Source organism: Meles meles, chromosome 3 (assembly GCF_922984935.1).
Source record: "Meles meles chromosome 3, mMelMel3.1 paternal haplotype, whole genome shotgun sequence".
Classification (NCBI taxonomy): Eukaryota; Metazoa; Chordata; class Mammalia; order Carnivora; family Mustelidae; genus Meles; species Meles meles.
This window is the reverse complement of record NC_060068.1, coordinates 113194472-113213746: the sequence shown is the minus strand read 5'-3', so window position 1 is coordinate 113213746 and position 19275 is coordinate 113194472. Positions and strand designations below refer to the sequence as shown.

The 19275-nt window shown below is 36.6% G+C and overlaps 1 protein-coding gene across 2 annotated transcripts in view; it reads right to left on the bottom strand.

Annotated features, from left to right (window-relative positions):
• The window catches only part of MEIKIN (meiotic kinetochore factor), a 91706-nt gene that overhangs the window by 59123 nt on the left and 13308 nt on the right, over positions 1 to 19275 (bottom strand). For both annotated transcript variants that reach the window (XM_046000446.1, XM_046000447.1), the window contains 2 exons: positions 11652 to 11771; positions 1696 to 1735 (listed from right to left, as the gene is read on the bottom strand). In XM_046000446.1, coding sequence (XP_045856402.1) covers positions 1696 to 1735; positions 11652 to 11771 — 160 coding nt within the window. The remainder of the gene's footprint in view (positions 1 to 1695; positions 1736 to 11651; positions 11772 to 19275) is intronic.

Sequence of the window (19275 nt, the reverse complement as noted above, 5' to 3'; positions counted from 1 at the left end):
CACGACTGGAAAGGAGAGCGAGAAGCAGCCTACCTGATGATCAGGGAGCCTGACGTGGGGCCCGATCTCAGGACCCTGAGATCATGACCCCAGCCAAAGGCAGACGCTTAACTGAGCCACCCAGACACTCCAAGAATTCTTTATATATTCCAGATACAAGTCCCTTATCAGATTTATAATCTGCAAATATTTTATTCCATCCTACAGACTGTCTTGTCATTTTCTTTATGGTGTCTCCTGGATTTGTTTTTAAACTTGTATGAATTTTTTTGCAAGTTCCTTCAAACTTTGAAAATTAAAGTGTTTAAAATTTTTGTTATATTTTATAGGTTTACTGAAAATCTTTCAGAGACTCCCATCACATTCAAGAGAAAATAAAAATCCTAGCCCCTAAGGCCATTTATGATCCAGATTATGATTACCTCCTTCAGTTTAGATTCTGTCTCTCTCACATATGCCTTACCCCTTAGTCTACAAGCCCCAAACCAAATCCTTGATCTTTGTCAGCAATGCTTTTCCTTAGTCTCTCCCATTTTAATAAATGACGACACCATCCTTCTAGTTGCTGAAGCCAAAACCATGGAGTCAGTCTTCACTATTTTCATACTCTACCATTCAGAACATCGACAAGTAACAGTCTATCCTGTTACTTCTGCTTTCAAAATATAGGTAAAATCTGACCTCTCTACCTTTACTCTCACCACTCCAGTCCAGTATCTCTTGCTTAGATTATGACAACAGTCTCCTAACTATAATCTCCCTAATTCCTTGTCTCTTCATAATCTATTCTCAACACAAGAGCCAGGGTGATTCTTTTAAAACCTAAGTTATTATTTTTTTAAAGATTTTTACTTATTTATTTGACAGACAGAGATCACAAGTAGGCAGAGAGGCAGGCAGAAAGAGGGAGGAAGCAGGCTCCCTGCTGACCAAAGAGCCCGATGCAGGGCTTAATCCCAGGACCCCGGGATCATGACCTGAGTGGAAGGCAGAGGCTTTAACACACTGAGCCACCCAGGCGCCCCTAAAACCTAAGTTATATCATATCACCCTTCTAAACCTTTCAAAGGCTTTCCAATCCACTTATATTCACTTACATTGTCTTATGTGATATGGCTTCTGCTGCTTCTTTCACTTCCTTTCTCCCCCTCCCACACTCCACTCCTAGAACCCAGCCCTTCTTGCTGTGGATTCCTGCTCCAACTACTACTCTTCTCTCCTGTGTGACTTATAGAGTCACACATCTTGCTCTGTCTTCTTTAGGTTTCTGCTGAAATTTCAGTTACGACTTCTCTGACGACACTACTCAAAATAGTGAACCTCTGTTCCAATACTCTCTCACCCCCATTTTACTTTTTCTCTATAGGATTCATTACCACATAGAATAGTATAAATTTACTCATTTACTTATTGTCCACCTCTTCCAACAAAATGTGGACTTGATGAAGGCAAGGATTTTATTTTTAATCAATTTCGTTCATTATAATATATCTCTAGCAATTAGCATACTTTGGGCACATAATGATTCCTCAACCAACTATGAATAAATGAACACCTGAATTTGTGAGCTAATAATCACTCCAGGTATGTAACTATTAGAACACAGGGTTTTCAAAAGCACAACTTTAAGAGTCTCATGCTCTACTGACTGAGCTAACCGGGCCAAAAGCACAACTTTAAAATGTTAGTTCTTACATTTCTCTCTGGCATTTCTGATGGTCTTCTGAAGACATACCTAGAAAAGGGGAAAAAAACCAATCTATTAGAAATATAATTCAAATAGAGACCAGAGGCAAAAATTAAGTAAAAAGAAATATTCTCTCTAAAGTATATGGTGAAAGTATAGTTTATTTTTATAATTTTGTTGTTTCATATTGTTTTTATGTCTGCCACTTAAATTAGGTAGAAGTATTTTCAAAATACCAAAATAAACCCAACAAAATTTCTGGGAAATTTTATGAGATGCAGAAATCTATCAGCCTATATTTGGATACTTATAATTTTTGAAGTCCTTTCCAATCTTTTATCTTTCTTGATTCTTATAATAGTCCTGTGAGGCGGGGCACCTGGGTGGCTCAGTGGGTTGAGTCTCTGCCTTCGGTTCAGGTCATGATCTCAGGGTCCTGGGATTGAGCCCCACATCGGGCTCTCTGCTCAGTGGGGAGCCTGCTTCCTCCTCTCTCTCTGCCTGCCTTTCTGCCTACTTGTGATCTCCGTCTGTCAAATAAATAAATAAATAAAATCTTTAAAAAAAAAAATAGTCCTGTGAGGCAAATGTAACAATTTACTATTCCTATGCTACATATAGGAAAAAAATAACTTGTTGAGTTATAAAACTAACAGCTGCATAACTGGAACTTAAACTCAGATCTCATGGTTCTTAATCTAGTACCAAGCATATAGATATACATATTAGACTGATTAGCCAAGAAAATGCCTACCAGTCAACATTTTACAGTCCAGATCCACTATGCTATTACTTAGGAACATAAAGAATCACGGGAGTAGTCTTCTGAAGAACTTATAACCCTAATCAGCTGCAGAAGTCTGCTATAAAAGACTATAGTGCACTACTCTCTGCTTTTGCTGATAATAGTCTCTTGCTTGTCCTTTGATGAGCTAGACAAGGCCTGTGACTCAATATAACAGGAGCCCTGCATCTTCCTGCCCAAATTGACTGTTCAAGGATAGGCATATGAAATAATTTTAGTCAATGTGTAACATCAGGACTTTTATTCAAATAATTGGTAAAGAGAAGCACTTTGTTCACTGGATTCGAGGCTGTGAGTATATAAGCCTGGACCTAAAAAGAGTTGATATATGAAGGGTGAGCTTAGCTGAGAGTTTAACTGACACAGAGGGACTATGAGCTTAGAGATGGAAAGGAATTGGTTCCTCTTACTGTCATTTGAAATTCTGGATCAAGTTGTATTTGCATATAATTTACTCCTGGATTTTTCAGGTATATGTGGTAATAACTTCCTTTTCTAACTTGATAAAGTTTGAGGTGGGATTTTCTTTTCTCTTTCTTACTTACTTTTTTTTTTTTTTTTTTTTTGGTCACCTGCAGTGGACAAAGAACCTAACTGAAACACTCACTAAAGAGATAGGCTGCTTCTTTGTGCACTTTATATCAGCAAAGGAGTTGCCAAATTAAACATAACATAGAAGACAAGGTTTTTGAACCCTTTGAAATACTGCCATCCAGACAGCTATCAACTCTCCTTTAAGGGACCCTATAATCAATGCTTAATTCTTTGATATTATTTATCCCTGCTTTTTTTTTTAAGATTTTATTTATTTATTTGACAGACAGAGATCACAAGTAGGCAGAGAGGCAGAGGGGGAAGCAGGCTCCCCGCTGAGCAGAGAGCACAATGCGGGGCTTGATCCCAGGACCCTGGGATCATGACCTGAGCCAAAGGCAGAGGCTCCAACTCACCAAGCCACCCAGGTGCCCCTATCCCTGCTTTTTGGCAGGCTCTGATAGGTGAGCTGACATCATCCCTTCCCATTCCTCCTCTCCATTCTTTTCCATTTCTCCTTGCTTTATACCAATATAGAGAATAAGAGAGTGAAAACTTGCTTTTTGTTTTGTTTTGTTTTGTTTCATAAACTTTATCAAAGAAGCCTCCCAAGTAGTCAATAGGCATATAACTCAGTGCTGGCCAATAGATCTAAAAGAAGTCTTCTGGGCAATTTCTTGGAAAGCTTTGACTCTTCTGATAAAAAGAGATGTATATGGCTAGTACAGCCTTTTCTCATTCTTTTTCCCTGGAACTGCTGTGATACCCAGAGGCTTAGCAACCATCCTACAATGATGGGGAGACAATCCAACACACTTGGTGGTAGAAAGATATAATGACTATAGGATCTTAATGATATTAGTGAGCTGCTACATTAGCTCTGGCCTGGGAAGAGAAGTAAATCCAATATAAATAAACATTTTTTGCATGACAAAAAAATAACATACACAAAAAGACAACTGACAAACTGGGAGAAATATTCATAATACATACCAAAGACAACAGGCTAATATTCTTAAAAAAAATTTTTTTAGTATAGGTAACACACATTACATTAGTTTTATGTGTGCAACATAGGGATTTGACTTCTCTGCACATTATATTATGCTCACCACAAGTGTAGCTACCGTTTGTCACCACAGGATGCTATTACAATACTCTTGACTTATTCATTCCATAACTAAAAGCCTGTGTTTCCTACTCCTCTTCCTTTCCTACTCCCATTTTTGCCTACACCCCATCCCTTTTCCCTCTGGGAACCATTAGTTTCTTGTCTGTGTTTACAGATATGATTCTGGTTTTTTGTTTGTTTTTTAAATTCTTTTAAGTTTTATTTATTTAAGTAATCTCTATACCCAACATTGTGCTTGAACTCACAACTCTGAGATCAAGAGTCGCATGTTCTTCCAAATGAGCAAGCCAGGTGCCCCTGTTTTTTGTTTCTTAATTTGATCTGTTTTTTAGATTCTATACATGTGAAATCATATGGTATTTGTCTTTCTCAGTCTCAATTATTTTTGCTTAACATAATACCTGCTAGGTCCATTCATGTTGTTGTAAAGGCAAGAACTCAAACGTTTTTATGGCTGCATAATATTCGTGTGTGTGTGTACACACACCATATCTTTCTTATCCATTTGTCCATCAATGTATACTTGGATTGCTTCCATATCTTGGCTATTGCAAATAATGCTGCAAAACATAGGGGATCATGTAATCTTTTCAGATTAGTGGTTTTGTTTTCTTTGGGTAATTACCCACTAGTGGAATTATTGGATCATATGCTACTTATGTTTTTTGAGGAAAATCCACACTGTTTTCCACAGTGGATGTACCAGTTCACATTCCCACCAAAAGTGGACAAGAGTTCTTTTTAAAAAAATTTTTTTATATTTAATGGGCACCTGGGTGGCTCAGTCCATTAGACATCTGACTTCGGCTTCAGTCATGATCCTGGGGTCCTGGGATTGAGTCCCAAGTTGGGTTCCCTCCTCAGTTGATCGCCTGCTTCTCCCTTTCCCCCTTCCCCATGCCTGTCCTCACATGCTCTCTCTCTCAAATAAGATATTTTTTTAAAAATTTGTTTTTCAATTCAATATAATTAATGTATACTGTATTCTTAGTTTCACAGGTAGAATTTAGTCATTCATCATTTACATACAATACCCAGTACTCATTACTTCAAGTCTCCTCCTTATTGCCCATCACCCAATTACCCTATCTTCCCACCCACCTACCCTCCAGCAACTCTCAGTTTGTTTCCTTTAGTTAAAATTCTCTTATGATTTGCCTCTCCCTCTGTTTTCCTCTTATTTTCTTTTTCCTTCCCTTCCCCTGTGTTCGTTGGTTTTGTTTCTTAAATTCCACATATGAGTGAAATCATATGGTATTTATCTTTCTCTGACTGTTTTGATTAGCATAATACCCTCTAGTTTCATCCATGTCATTGTAAATAGCAAGATTTCATTCTTTTTGATGGCTGAGTAATATTCCTGTGTGTATGTATGTGTGTGTGTGTGACATTTCCTTATTCATTCATCTGTCAACGGACATCTGGGCTCTTTCAATAGTTTGGCTTTGTGGACATTGCTGCTATAAACATCGGGACGTATGTGCCCCTTTGAATCACTGTTTGTATCTTGAGGGTTCCCCTTTCTCTGCATCCTCACCAACATCTGTTGTTTCCTGAGTTGCTAATTTTAGCCATTCTGTCTGGTATGAGGTGTTATCTCATTGTGGTTTTGATTCGTATTTAGAAGTGTTGCTTTTTCTCCACATCCTCACCAACAGTTGTTTTTTCTTGTCTTTTTATTTTAGCCATTCTGCCAGGTATGTGGTTTTGACTTGTATTTTCCTGATGATTAGTGATGTGTAGCATCTTTTCATTTGTCTGTTGGCCATCTGTATGTCTTTGGAAACATGTCTATTCAGGTACCCTGCCCATTTTTTTTTAAATATTTTATTTATTTATTTGACAGAGAGAGAGATCACAAGTAGGCAGAGAGGCAGGCAGAGAGGGGGAAGCAGGCTCCCTGCTGAGCAGCCCGATGCGAGGCTCCATCCCAGGACCCTGAGACTGTGACCTGAGCCAAAGGCAGAGGCTTAACCCACTGAGCCACCCAGGTGCCCCATCCTGCCCATTTTTTTAAATTGGATTGTTTGGTTTTTTAGTGTTGAATTGTAGAAGTTCTTTATATATTTTGGATATTAACCCTTTATTAGATATATTATTTGCAAATAGCTTCTCCCATTCATTAGGTTGCTTTTTTGTTTGATTGATGTTTCCCTTCATTGTACAAAAGCTTTTTAATGTAGTCCCAATAGTTTATTTTTCCTTTTGTTTCCCATGCCTCAGGAGACATATCTAGAAAAACAGTGCTATGGCTGATATGAAAGAAAGTACTGCCTGTATTCTCTCCTAGGATTTTTATGGTGTCAGGTCTCATATGTAGGTTTTTAATCCATTTTGAGTTTATTTTGTGTATGATGTAAGAAAGTTGTCCAGTTTCATTCTTTTGCACATAGCTGTCCAGTATTCCCAGCAGCATATATTGAAGAAGCATTTTCTTCATTGTATATTCTTGTCTCCTCTGTCACAGATTAACTGCCCATATAAGCATGGTTTTATTTCTGGGCTCTCTATTTTGTTCCATTGATCTATGTGTCTGTTTTTGTGCCAGAACCATACTGTTTGACTACAGTTTTGTAGTATATCTTGAAAACTGGAAGTACAACACCTCCAGTTTTGTTCTTTCTCAATATTGTCTTGGCCATTTGAGGTCTTTTGTAGTTCCACACACATTTTAGGATTATTTGTTCTAGTTCTGTGAAAAATGCTATTGGTATTTTGCAAGGGATTGCATTGACTCTTTAGATTGTTTTTGGAAGTACGGACATTTAAAAAATATTAATTCTTCTAATCCATGAGCATGGAATATCTTCCCATTTGTTTGTGTCCTCTTCAATTTTTTTCATCAGTGTTCCATAATCTTCAGAGTACATGTCTTTCACCTCCTTGGTTAAGTTTATTCCTAGGTATTTTATTCTTTTTTGGGCAATTATAAATGGAGTTGTTTTCTTAATTTCTCTTTCAGCTACTTCACTATCAGTGTATAGAATTGTTACCAATTTCTGGGTATTCATTTTGTGTCCTTAAACTTTATTGAGCTTACTTATTAGTTCTAATAGTTTTTTGGTAAAGTCTTTAGGGTCTTCTATCTATAGTATCATGTCATCTGCAAATGACAGTTTAACTTCTTCCTTACCGATATGGATGCCTCATTTCTTTTTCTTGTTTGATTGCTTTAGCTAGCATGTCTAACACTATGCTGTAGTAGCAGAAAAGTAGAATGAAAGGACATCCTTATCTTGTTCCTGATCTAGGAAAAGCTCTCAGTTTTTCACCATTGAGTATGATATCAACTGTGGCTTTTTTTCATATTATGCTGAAGTGTATTCCCTCTAAACTCACTTTGTGGGAAGATTTTTTTAACATGAATAGATGTAAAATTTTGTTAAATGCTTTTTCTGCATGTACTGAGATAATCATATGATGTGGTATATCATGTTGATTGATTTGCAAATATTGAACCATCCTTGCATCCCCAGAATAAATCCCACTTGGTAGCAGTGAATGATCCCTTTAATGTACTGTTGGATGTGGTTTGCTAGTATTTTACTGAGGATTTTTTGCAATTATGTTCATTCAGAATTTTGACCTGTAACTATCTCTCTCTCTGTCTCCTTCCCTCCTTCATTCCCTCCCCCTCTCTCCTTCCTTTCTTCCTTCCTTCCTCCCTTCCTTTCTGTGTGTGCATATTTGTCTGGTTTGTTATCATAGTAATACTGGCCTTGTGGAATGAATTTAGAAGCTTTCCTTCCTCTTCTATTTTTTTGGGAAAAGTTTGGGAAGAATAAGTATTAACTCTTTTTTAAATGCTGGGTAGAAGTCACCTGTGAATCCATCTGGTCCCAGACTTTTATGTTTTGGTAGTTTTTTCAGTACTGATTCAATTTTGTTACTAGTGATTGGTCTGTTAAGATTTTTCTACTTCTTCCTGATTCAGTTTGGAAGATTGTGTGTTACTAGTAATTCACCCATTTCTTCTAGGGTGTCCAATTTGGGGAGATAATTTTTCATATTATTCTCTTATTATCTTTTATATTTCTGAAGTCAGTTATTACTTCTCTTTCATTTCTAGTTGTATTTATTTGGGTGTTTTCTCTTTTTTTCTTGATGCATCTGGCTGAGGGCTTATCAATTTTGTTTCTTTCCAAAGGACAAGCTCCTGCTTTCATTGATCTGTTCTATTGTTTTTTGTTTTTGTTTTAGTCTCTATAACATTTATTTCTGCTCTGAACTTTATTTTTTCCTTCTTTCTACTCATCGTGAGCTTTGTTTGTTCTTTTTCTAGTTATTTTAGGATTAAGATTAGATAATTTATTTGAGCTTTTTCTTGTTTCTCCAGGTAGACCTCTACCACTTTATATTTCACTCTAGAATTGCTTGTCTTAAAGGTTTGGAACCGTTATGTTTTCATTTTCTTGTGTCTCTATATAATTTTTGATATCCGCTTTGATTTCTTTGTTGACTCACTGGCTGTTTTATATTATACTGTCTAGTCTCCACATGTTTTGGGGGGTTATTTCCTAGTTTTTTTCTTGTGAATCATATCTAGTTTTATACTGTTGTGGTCAGGAAAGACGCCTGGTATGATTTCAACCTTCTTAAATTTACTAAGACTTGCTTTCTGGCCTAATATGCAATCTATTCCCAAGAACATTCCATGAACACTTAAAAAAATATATATATATTCTGATTTTTGGATGAAATGTTTTGTATGTATCTGTTATGTCCATCTGGTGTAATGTGTCATTCAAAGACACCATTTCCTTATTGATTTTCTGTCTGGATGATCTATCCATTGATTTAAATGGGGTGTTAAAGTTCCATAGTATTATAGTACTACTATCAGTTTCTCTCTTTATGTCCGTTAATATATGCGTTATGTACTTAGGTGCTTTAATATTGGTATATGTAGATATTTACAACTGTTATTTTGTCTCACTGGATTTATCCCTTTATCATTATGCATTATGTAATGCCTTTCTTTGTCTCTTATTACATACAGTCTTTGTTTTAAAGATTATTTTGTCTGATAAAAGTGTTGCTGCCCTGGCCTTTTTTTTATTTACATGTGCATGGTGTATGTTTTTCTATCCCTTCATTTTCAGTCTGTATGTGTCTTTAGGTCTGAGATGAGTCTTACAGGCAGCATATAGATTGGTTTTGTTCATTTAGTCCATTCTGTCACCCTATGTCTTTTGATTGGAGCCTTTGGGAAAAGGCTAATATACTTAATATCTAATGAACCTAGAGAGGGAGGGTAAAGATGAAAAACTGAATGAAAAATGGGGAAAAAGCATGAAAGGAAAATTCACACACAGACACACAAAGAAAACAAAAATGGCTCTCAAACATATGAAAATGTTAAACTCACAGACAATAAAACACAGATTAAAATAACACTGAGATATCATTTCTCACCTATTAGAGTAGAAAAATTAAAAATTTTTAAAATATGACAATATATTTTGTTGGTAAGGATATGAGGAAACAAGCGCTATAATACTTTGCTGGTGGAAATGCAAACAGGTTTAATCTTTCTGGAGGAAAATTTGGCAATATTCAACAAAACTATAAATCCACTTCCCTTTTGACTCAGTCATCCTAATTCTGAGAATCTACCTCGAAGATATTCCATCAATAATATGAAAAATATATATAATAAATTTATTCATTTACACATTATTTGTAGTGGCAAAATATTGGGGGGAAAACCCCTGCACACCCTATTCATAAAAAAGCGGTTAAATAAACAAAAGTGCATCCACACAGTGGAGTACTATGTAGCTATCGAAAAATGAGGAAGATCTCTATAAGATCTGCAGTGATTTCTAGTACCTACTATTATGTGGATGGAAAAAAAAAATAAAAAGTATATCTATATGTATGCTAAGCTCCATGAAAGAAAGATATAAGAAAATATGTACAAAAGAAATATAAGAAGGATAAACCATAAAGAGACTAGTTACTTATAATGGTTGGATGGGAAATGTGTAGAAAGAAGAGGGGAATTGGATCAGAGTAGCAGGAAGGAGGAAGTGATATTTTCTGAGAATATACATATTTCTTATAGCTTTGACTCTCAGAACCACAACAATGTTTCACACACCTTCACACAGCCCCTTCTCTCTGAATAAAGAAACAAACAAACAACAAATAGGATGGGGAATGAAAAACTGAATCTAACACTAACAAATCAATCTAAGTATATTCCAAGTGAATACCAACTGTACTGCAAGGGGAAGGGAAGAAAAGAACTAACCTGTATATATAGCTTTGGAAAACATTATTTTAATTGGTAATAGTAATAACAAAAGTAATAGAAATAACAAACAGAACTGTATAAAAATGCTATAACAAACAGAACTGTATAAAAATGCTATAATCTATTTAGTTAGTGTGTTTCTCAAAGGAATCTGGGTTAACAATTCTGAAACTTCTTTATGTGTATACTAGAATTCTATATATATGTAAATAAATAATGAAAGTATTGGACTTGAACACATAAAATAAATATTCATGACTTCATACTGACATAAACAACTGAATAAATAGTGGCAGCAAAGAGATAGTTCTTTTATAGTAGAATTCCAATTAGTAAATGTAGCAGCAAAGTGTGAAATGGAAAATCACCATTACATGAACACCAGAGTAATAAATGTCACAAATTCCTCTGATGACTACTTATGTCAGTGAATGAAAACTTGAGGAGAAACAGGATTTACAGGGTCTCAAACTATCTTTTCTATGTATCTGTTAACACAAAGGTAAACTAGTAACTTAACCATGCAGGAAACCACAGACACTATGTTAATCCAATGACGAAGTTTAATATCACCAGTAATAAAATATACTGACATCAAGAACTTCATATGATGTACTAAAAAGGGCGTAACATCATTTCTGCAGCATTCTTTTAAAAGTGAATAAATTCATTTCAATCATGAGGAGATATTAGACAAATTCCATTCGAGGGATGTTCTACAAAATACCTGATCAGAAATCTTCAAAAGTATCAAGACTATAAAAGACAAAGAAAGACTGAGAAACTGTCACAGACTATAGTAGATTAAAGAAGAAATAACAACCGGATGCAATGTTGGATCCTGAAACACAAGAAAAGAAACTGGTGGAAAAACTGGTGAAATCTGAATAAAGTCTGTAGTTTCATTAGTAGTTTTATGCCATTGTTAATTTTCTGATTCTGATCATTGTACTAATGTTATATAAGACAGCATTAGGGAAAGCTGGATGAAAGATATACAGGAACTCTATTATTTTTTGCACCTTTTATGCAGTCTAAAGTTAGTTCAAAATAAAAGTTATAAAAAAGGAGATCCATATGTGCTTACGCTACTGCTAGTCAGATATTATTTGTAGCCAAAGGTAATCCTAATTGATGAATTTAGCTTATAAATAGTTTTTAAAAATTACTTTTTTTCCAACATAGATGAGGGGCTTTCCCCTGTGACATGAGAAAAAAGAATGTGAAAACTCACCTAAAATTGCAGAGAGGTTTGAAAACTGTGGTACCTTCTCTATTGCTACTGCTGTACTGGTATCCAGAAGAGTGGAATTTTTGCATCGTGTATGTTCTTCCAACTTGGGACATTCCCAATCTAAAACAGCAGGAGGAAATGGCACACAACTTTGAACAGCGTACAAATAGCAGGTTATCTCTCTGAGCCCCAACTTAAGTTCCCATACCAGCTTAGGTTCCCCATACCAAGCTGCAGTAATTAAATATTTTGAGTAAGACAGATAAAAAAGACAAGCCTCAATAGCATTAGGATAATAAATAATCTTTGGCCTATGTCAGTGCTATAACCTATTTTCTTTCATAGATTTTTGCCCCATAAAGATTATTGACCTAAGGGATAGATGGCATACACAGGAGGTTCCTCTTAATATTTTATGTGTAAATTATACCTAGGTCCCATTAAATATCATATAACTAAATAACATACTAGTATCACTTGATGTCGATTTTAAGCTTTCCATTGAATTCCCGCTATGGAAGGATGAGGTTATTCTCTCTTATGTCCCTGTCCCCACCTTTCTTTCCCACAATTCCCACATTTCATTATATTGCATATGTAGTTAGATCAATATTCGGTATAGACGTTATGATGATAAATGGCTATAAAAATGTTGTTTACTCTCGTGGTATACCATAACAACCATTTCTCTCCCCCACTCCCCGGAGTCAATAAATCTTTTTGTTTTAATTTTATCTGTATTTTTCATCGATTTAATCACAAACTCTTTCAAATTCTATAAACCCATTCTCTTTTTCCCATTCTCTAGTGTTCTAAAGTTGCATAATGCTCTTTCTTGGTGTTTTTTTATCTATTGTGCTAGGTACACTGTGGCCCTTTTAACACAGAAATCATACTTTTTTTTTTAAAGATTTTATTTATTTATTTGACAGAGAAAGATCACAAGTACACAGAGAGGCAGGCAGAGAGAGGCGGAAGCAGCCTCCCTGCCGAGCAGAGAGCCCAATGCGGGGCTGGATCCCAGGACCCTGAGACATGACCTGAGCTGAAGGCAGAGGCTTTAACCCACTGAGCCACCCAGGTGCCCAGAAATCATACTCTTTAGCGCTAGGAAATGCTCTTGAATTTTAACATTTATAATTTTCATCCCTCTGTTTCTTCCATTATCTTTGTCTATAACTCCTTTTATTTGATATTAGATTTTATATACTCTTCCTCTGATTTTTTTCCCTCTAAACTGCAATCGGTTTTTTTTATTTTCCTCGTGACTCTTCTCTCCTCAACACTAACTTCTAATCCTTCTACCAATTTTTTCACTGTTACTGCATTTGTTATTGGAATATTGCTTTTTATAGCACCCTGCTTTTATTTAATGGACACAATATACAGTTTATGTCAATTAGACTATTTAACTTTTTTTTCTCCTTGTGTTTCTATTTCTGCAAGGTTCCTTTTCTTACTTTTTAATTTTTTGTTCTATTCTGGTAGGAACATTCAACATGAATCTGCCCTCTCAAATTTTTAAGTTTACAATAGAGTATTTTTAACTATATAGCACAGTGTTATTGTTTAGGAGCTCTCTAGAACCTATTCATCGTACAAAACTGACACTAATACCTGTTGAATAGCAACTTCCCATATCTATCTCATCCTAGGCCCTGGAAACCAACATTCTACTCTCTACTATGAATTTGACTATTTTAGATATCTCATGCAAGTAGAATGATACAGTATTCATCTTTCTGTGACTGACTTATTTCACTAAGTGTGACATTCTCAAAATTTATCCATGTTGTTGCATTTGGAAGTCTTTCTCTTTATTAAGGCTGAATATTATTTCATCATATGTATGTACTTTGAGTAAAGAACCAGAAGTGGTTGGTGGATCATATTCTATTCTATTATGTGTTCTATTTTTAATTTTTTGAGGAACCTCCACACTGTTTTTCATGGCAGCTACACCATTTACAATCCCAACAACATCATACAGGGGTACTCATTTCTCCATATTCTTATCAACACTTGCTTTAGTATTATTATTATTATTATCATCATCACTATCATTCTAACAGGTGTAAGGTGAGATCTCATTGTGGCTTTAATTAGCATACCCCTGAAAATCAGTGATGCTGAGAATCTTTTCATATACCTGTCGACCATCTGTTTGCTTGGTTTTAGTCATTTTTTAAAAGATTTTATTTATTTATTTGTCAGAGAAAGAGAACATAATTACAGGGAACCAGAGGGAGAAGCAAACTCCTGATTGAGCAAGGAGCACCGTGCGGGACTTGATTCTAGAACCCTGGGACCATGAGCTAGCCAAAGGCAGACACTTAACTGACTGAGCCACCCAGCCTTCACCTGTTGGCCATTTGTATGTCCCCTTTGGGGAAATGTCTATTCAAGTCCTTAATCCATTATGTAATTGGGTTATTTGTTGTTTTTTTCCTACTGAGTTGCAGGAGGTTCTTAACAGATTGATATCAATCTCATCAGATATGTAGTTTGCAAACATTTCTCCCTTTTTGTATATTGCCTTTTTGTTCTGTTGTTTTCCTGTGCAGCTTCTCAGTTTTATGTAGTCCCACTTGACTATCTGAGGTTTTGTTGACCGTGCTTTTGGTGTCATATCTAAGAAATTACTGTCAAGATCAATATCATCTAGATTTACCCCTGTGTTTTCTTCTAGGAGTTTTATATTTTCTGGTCTTATGTTTAAATCTTTAGTGCATTTTGGGTTGCTTTTTCTACATGATGTAAGGTAATGGCCTGATTTCATCCTTTCATATGTGGAAGTCCAGTGTTCCCAACATAATTTATTGAAGAGACTATTCTTTTCCCATTGTTTATTCTTGTCACTCTTCATTTAAAATCAAGAAGACCGTATAAGCATGGATTCATTTCTGGGCTCTCCATTCCATTCACCTATATGTCTATCTATATGCCAGGACCATGTTTTATAATTGCTGTAGTTTTGTAATACATTTCGAAATAAAAAAGTGTTGAATTTAGGGGTGCCTGGGTGGCTCAGTGGGTTAAAGCCTCTGCCTTCAGCTCAGGTCATGATCCCAGGGTCCTGGGATGGAGCCCCACATTGGGCTCTCTGCTTGGCAGGGAGTCTGCTTCCTCTTCTCTCTCTGCCTGCCTCTCTGCCTGCTTGTGATCTCTATCTGTCAAATAAATAAATAAAATCTTTTTTTTTTTAAAAGTGTTGAGAGATCGAAGCAGTGATCAAAAACCTCCCAAAAAACAAGGGCCCAGGACCTGACAGATTCCCTGGGGAATTCTACCAAACTTTCAAAGAAGAAATAACACCTATTCTCCTGAAGCTGTTTCAAAAAATTGAAGCAAAGGAAAACTTCCAGACTCTTTTTATGAAGCCAGCATTACCCTGATCCCCAAACCAGGCAAAGACCCTACCAAAAAGAAGAATTTCAGACCAATATCACTGATGAATATGGATGCTAAGATTCTCAACAAGATCCTAGCAAACAGGATCCAACAGCACATTAAAAAGATTATCCACCATGACCAGGTGGGATTTATCCCTGGGTTACAAGGATGGTTCAACATTCGCAAATCAATCAATGTGATAGAACAAATCAATAAGAGAAGAGAGAAGAACCACAAGGTCCTCTCAATTGATGCAAAAAAAGAATTTGACAAAATCCAGCATCCGTTCCTGATTAAAATGCTTCAAAGTACAGGGATAGAGGGAACATTCCTGAACTTCATAAAATCTATCTATGAAAGACCCACAGCAAATATTATCCTCAATGGGAAAAAGCTCACAGCCTTCCCGTTGAGATCAGGAACACGACAAGGATGCCCACTCTCACCACTCTTGTTCAACATAGTATTAGAAGTCCTAGCAACAGCAATCAGACAACAAAGAAAAATAAAAAGTATCCAAATTGGTAATGAAGAAGTCAAACTCTCTCTCTTCACAGATGACATGATTCTTTATATGGAAAACCCCAAAGACTCCACCCCCAAACTACAAGAACTCATACAGCAATTCAGTAACGTGGCAGGATACAAAATCAATGTACAGAAATCAGTGGCTTTCTTATACACTAACAATGAAAATACAGAAAGGGAAATTAGAGAATCGATTCCATTTACTATAGCACCAAGAACCATAAGATATCTGGGAATAAACCTAACCAAAGAGGTAAAGGACCTGTACTCGAGGAACTACAGAACATTCATGAAAGAAATTGAAGAAGACACAAAAAGATGGAAGACCATTCCATGCTCTTGGATCAGAAGAATAAACATTGTTAAAATGTCTATACTGCCTAGAGCAATCTATACTTTTAATGCCATTCCAATCAAAATTCCACTGGTATTTTTCAAAGAGCTGGAGCAAATAATCCTAAAACTTGTAAGGAATCAGAAGAGACCCCGAATTGCTAAGGGAATGTTGAAAAACAAAAATAAAACTGGTGGCATCACGTTAGTTGATTTCAAGCTTTACTACAAAGCTGTGATCACCAAGACAGCATGGTACTGGCATAAAAACAGACACATAGACCAGTGGAATAGAGTGGAGAGCCCAGATATGAACCCTCAACTCTATGGTCAAATAATCTTCAACAAAACAGGAAAAAATATACATGTAAAAAAGACAGTCTCTTCAATAAATGGTGCTGGGAAAACTGGACAGCTATATGTAGAAGAATGAAACTCGACCATTCTCTTACACCGTACACAAAGATAAACTCGAAATGGATAAAAGACCTCAACGTGAGACAGGAATCCATCAGAATCCTAGAGGAGAACATAGGCAGTAACCTCTTCAATATCAGCCACAGCAACTTCTTTCGAGATATGTCTCCAAAGGCAAAGGAAACAAAAGCGAAAATGAACTTTTGGGACTTCATCAAGATCAAAAGCTTCTGCACAGCAAAGGAAACAGTCAACAAAACAAAGAGGCAACCCACGGAATGGGAGAAGATATTTGCAAATGACAGTACAGACAAAAGGTTGATATCCAGGATCTATAAAGAACTTCTCAAACTCAACACACACAAAACAGATAATCATGTCAAAAAATGCGCAGAAGATATGAACAGACACTTCTCCAGTGAAGACATACAAATGGCTATCAGACACATGAAAAAATGTTCATCATCACTAGCCATCAGGAAGATTCAAATTAAAACCACATTGAGGTATCACCTTACACCAGTTAGAATGGCCAAAATTAGCAAGACAAGAAACAACATGTGTTGGAGAGGATGTGGAGAAAGGGGAACCCTCTTACACTGTTGGTGGGAATGCAAGTTGGTGCAGCCACTTTGGAGAACAGTGTGGAGATTCCTCAAGAAATTAAAAATAGAGGGACGCCTGGGTGGCTCAGTTGGTTAAGCTGCTGCCTTCAGCTCGGGTCATGATCCTGGGGTCCTGGGATCGAGTCCTGCATCGGGCTTCTTGCTCGGTGGGGAGCCTGCTTCTTCCTCTCTCTCTGCCTGCTTGTGTGTACTCTCTCTGTCTGACAAATAAAATCTTTAAAAAAAAAAAAAAGAAATTAAAAATAGAGCTTCCCTATGACCCTGCAATTGCACTACTGGGTATTTACCCCAAAGATACAGATGTAGTGAAAGAAGGGCCATCTGTACCCCAATGTTTATAGCAGCAATGGCCACGGTCGCCAAACTGTGGAAAGAACCAAGATGCTCTTCAATGGACGAATGGATAAGGAAGATGTGGTACATATACACGATGGAGTATTATGCCTCCATCAGAAAGAATGAATACCCAACTTTTGTAGCAACATGGACGGAGTGAAATAAGTCAAGCAGAGAGAGTCAATTATCATATGGTTTCACTTATTTGTGGAGCATAACAAAGAACATGGAGGACATGGGGAGATGGAGAGGAGAAGGGAGTTGAGGGAAATTGGAAGGGGAGATGAACCATGAGAGACTATGGACTCTGAAAAACAACCTGAGGGTTTTGAAGGGGTGAGGGGTGGGAGGTTGGGGGAACCAGGTGGTAGGTATTAGGGAGGACACGTATTGCATGGAGCACTGGGTGTGGTGCAAAAATAATGAATACTGTTACGCTGAAAAGAAATTTTTAAAAAAGTGTTGAATTTATGTGTAGATGTTTTATTCATTATTTAAAGTGGAAGTAATGAAGTCTCCATTACCATATAAATGTCTATTTCTGCCTTTAGGTCTATCAGTGTTGATTATGTTAGGTACTCTGATGCTGAGTGCCTATTTATTTATTATCATTATACGTTCCAGATTAATTGACCCTTTTATCATTATATCACGTCTTTGTCTCTAGTGATAGTTTTTGATGTAAAGTCTGTTTTAGCTGATATAAGTAAAGCCACTCCTGCTCTCTTTTGGTTATCATTTGCACAGAATATCTTTTCCCATTGTTCCACTTTAAGACTATGTGTGTCCTGAAATGTAAAAAGAGTCTTTTGTAGACAGCATATAGATGGACCTTGGTTTTTTTAATCCATTCACCCACTCTTTGTCTTTTGGTTGGGGAATTTAAACCATTTACATTTAAGGTAGTTACTGATTGGGAAAGACTGTTACTATTTTGTTAATTATCTTCTGTGTTTTAGTTCTTTTGCCCCTTTACCTCTCTTGCCATCTTCCTTTCTGTTTCATTGATTTTTTTCATACTGATATGCTTTTATTCCATTCTATTTATCTTTTGTGTACCTTCTTTTTAAAAAATATTTATTTATTGAAGAGAAATAAAAGTGAGCGTGAGATGTGGAGGGGCAGAGAAAACAGACTCCATGCGCATTGCAGAGCCCAATGTGGGGCTCAATCTCAGGACCTTGAGATCATGACCTGAGCTGAACCTGAAAATCAGATGCTTAACCAACTGTGCCACCGAGGCACCCCAATCTTTTGAGTATCTTCTATAGGTATTTTTTATGTGTTTACCATAGAATACATGTATGTGCACATACATATATGTGCTTATATAAAATTTTAACAATCTATTTTAGGCTTCTAGCAACTTCAATCATACACAAAAACTCCGTATTTTTTTTTTTATTTTTTAAAGATTTTATTTATTGGGGCACCTGGGTGGCTCAGTGGGTTAAAGCCTCTGCCTTTGGCTCAGGTCATGATCCCGGGGTTCCGGGATCGAGCCCCACATCGGGCTCTCTGCTTGGCAGCGAGCCTACTTCACCCTTCTCACTCTGCCTACCTCTCTGCCTACTTGTCATCTCTCTGTCAAATGGATAAATAAAATCTTAAAAAAAAAAAAAAAGATTTTATGTATTTATTTGAGAGAGAGAGAGAAAGTGAGAAAGCATAAGCAGGGGGAGTGGCAGAGAGAGCAGGAGAGGCAGGCTTCCCACTGAGCAGGGAGCCTGACAAAGGGCTTGATGACCCTGGGATCATGACATTTCCATATTTTCCTTTGTTCTGATCTCTATGTTTTATGTTAGAAGCTTTCCTCAGAGGTCTGGTGATCCTTGGCTCTCTACTCATATTAAGAGAGGGCTCTAAAAGGCTAACTGGGATTTCTGTGGCCTAGTTGGGGTTTGTCACAAGTTAACTTCATTTTAGGGTGTTCTTGTCAGCTTCACTGAAGGGCTACTGAGGTCAGGATCATTAGATATTTTCTTTAGGGT